This window comes from Hydra vulgaris, chromosome 10 (assembly GCF_038396675.1).
Source record: "Hydra vulgaris chromosome 10, alternate assembly HydraT2T_AEP".
NCBI classification, from domain to species: Eukaryota; Metazoa; Cnidaria; class Hydrozoa; order Anthoathecata; family Hydridae; genus Hydra; species Hydra vulgaris.
In genome coordinates this window covers 32845076-32847269 of record NC_088929.1, presented here as the reverse complement: position 1 = coordinate 32847269, position 2194 = coordinate 32845076, and the positions used below count along the sequence as shown (strand labels likewise).

General features: G+C 33.1%; 1 protein-coding gene across 1 annotated transcript; it reads left to right on the top strand.

The window, feature by feature from the left end:
* Positions 1-210: 210 nt before the first annotated feature.
* Positions 211-618, top strand: LOC136086279 (protein GVQW3-like). The gene has a single exon (XM_065808570.1). The coding sequence runs from the start codon at positions 211-213 to the stop codon at positions 616-618; it is 408 nt and encodes a 135-aa protein (XP_065664642.1).
* The last annotated feature ends 1576 nt before the right edge of the window (positions 619-2194 follow it).

Genomic DNA, 2194 nt, shown 5'->3' with positions numbered 1-2194 from the left:
TGCTTATCAAAATTTTATACATTATACTTGGGTCGTCGGAGAAGTTCATAGAACTTCATCTATAAAGATACAATGAGACAGGAAATAATTAAATATTTATATATCATTTTAAACTGTGTTTAATTATGAACATTTTAAGTACTTGTTGAAATATTTGGAAAAAAAATTATTTAAATTTTATTATATACGTTTAAAAGAAAAAATTTAAAAATGAAAAAATTTGAATATCGAGCGTATATTAAAACCCGTGGTCTACTTGGAGTTTCAGCACAAGCCATAACTGATGAACTGGTTTTAGTTCATGGTGACCAAGCTTCAAAATATAGTACAGTTGTCAAGTGGGCTACTTTATTTAAAGATGGTAGAGAGAATCTTGAAGATGATCCTCGCTCAGGGCACCCTCAAACCACGTATGCAGCTGAGAATATTGAACGTGTGCGAGCCATTATTGAAGAAAATCCGCATGCAACACATAATATAATTAAAGCCCTAACATCGATTAATCGTTTTACAATCAATGAAATCATTCACAACGCACTTAAAAAAAAAAAATTAACATCACGTTGGCGACCCCACGAGTTAACCAATCAAAATCGCAAGAATGGAGTTGAGGCATAAAAGGAAACTTTAGCCCTTTTCAGAAACGGCCTATGGAGACTATGTAATATTATTACAGGGGATGAGTCGTGGTTTTATTTGTCTGACAATAAGCTATTTGACTCAACATGGGGTGTGAGAAATTTCTTTATCAAAGACCTAAAGGCCTTGATGATAACAGAAAGAAGAATGATCTGACTATAATTGGAGGGGTCAGTTAATATTCTTCTTGAGTTTTTTTTTTTTTTAAAAAAACAGATGTTATTTTTTAGCAGGCAGGAAAGCAAGTGAAGCACTTACTAAATAGTTTAGAAAGAATTGAAGTGAGTTCTGGAGAACAACATTTTTGTCATAGTCTTACTTTGTAAGACTATGACAGAAATGTCGTCCGGACCACAAGCCGTAAAAGAGCATAACTGAGATATGACTTAAGCAACAGAAGCTGGAGTAAGTTGAATGTCCAAAAAAAACATGAGAATGGCCATATGATTTAAAGTTTGAACTAAGAGAAAAGTTCTTGGCAAACATTTTAGCTTTATCCTTGAAAGAGGTTATAAGATCAGTCTATGAATAAGATGGCCTACCCTTGTTAATAACGCTGTTGAAAATTTTTCAAAAGTTTCTTGAGCCTAACTTCTGAGATAAGATACGAGATTTAATAAACTGAAAATAATGGAGCTTAGCATCAGAGAGTACCTTTTAACATAAATTTCTTCCAACAATGAATAGCCGTTTGTTCTCAAGAGAGTTTTTCTTTAGAAAAAGATTTTTAAAAAATGATCACAAATAGATATAGCAGCTGCACAAGAAGGTGAAAACCATGTAGTAGAATGTGGATTGACTAGGAACCAACGAGAATAAATCGAAGCTTTCATTTGTGCCTGAATCCAGAAGGTTACGTAGGAGGCGCATTTATCAGCTGAGAAAAAAAAGACATCAGCCTAAGGACCGTCACAAAGAAACTCACAAAAAGAATACCAATCAGCTTTAGGGTAGTAGTAAGTAGTGCAATGATAGGGTGAGTCAAAAAAAGAAGAACAGGATGAAAGATTAATAGGGATCATGGCATTGTCAAAATCACCTTATAGAAAAAAAGGAGAAACTGAACACAAGCTAGGATCAAAGACTTAAATTAATTTGATTGGAAGTTACATTTAAAAGAGTGCAGTCTTGGAAAAAAAGAGAAGAATAAAGAATAAAGAGAACGGGGACAGAGTGAAAAAGTGTTAAAGTGAAGCACATAAAAGAATGGTCAAAGAATTCCAACATGATTTCATAACAAATAGGTGAATTGATTCGTATGTATACGAATTCGTATGTATACCCCTAAGCCAAGCATTTGATTATTGGAGTCTTTGCAAATTAAAGGATAGTACCTTTAACCACTGAAATTTGAAGAAGCAATAGGGGAATTTAAATTTAGTCTTACTAAGAGCAAGCAAGCCTGGTGAATTTTGAAAGGGATAATTAAGAAGCAACCATCAACTGATAGTTGCTTCTCAAACCACATATATTTGTAAAAGATATATTAAAACAGTAGATGGTGGGAATGGTTTTTATGTTTAATATTTTGGGTTACTTTTGGCAATTTTAGTTC

Excerpts from the sequence above, each read along its gene's own strand:
- LOC136086279 (XM_065808570.1), top strand. The coding sequence starts at position 211 with ATGAAAAAATTTGAATATCGAGCGTATATTAAAACCCGTGGTCTACTT.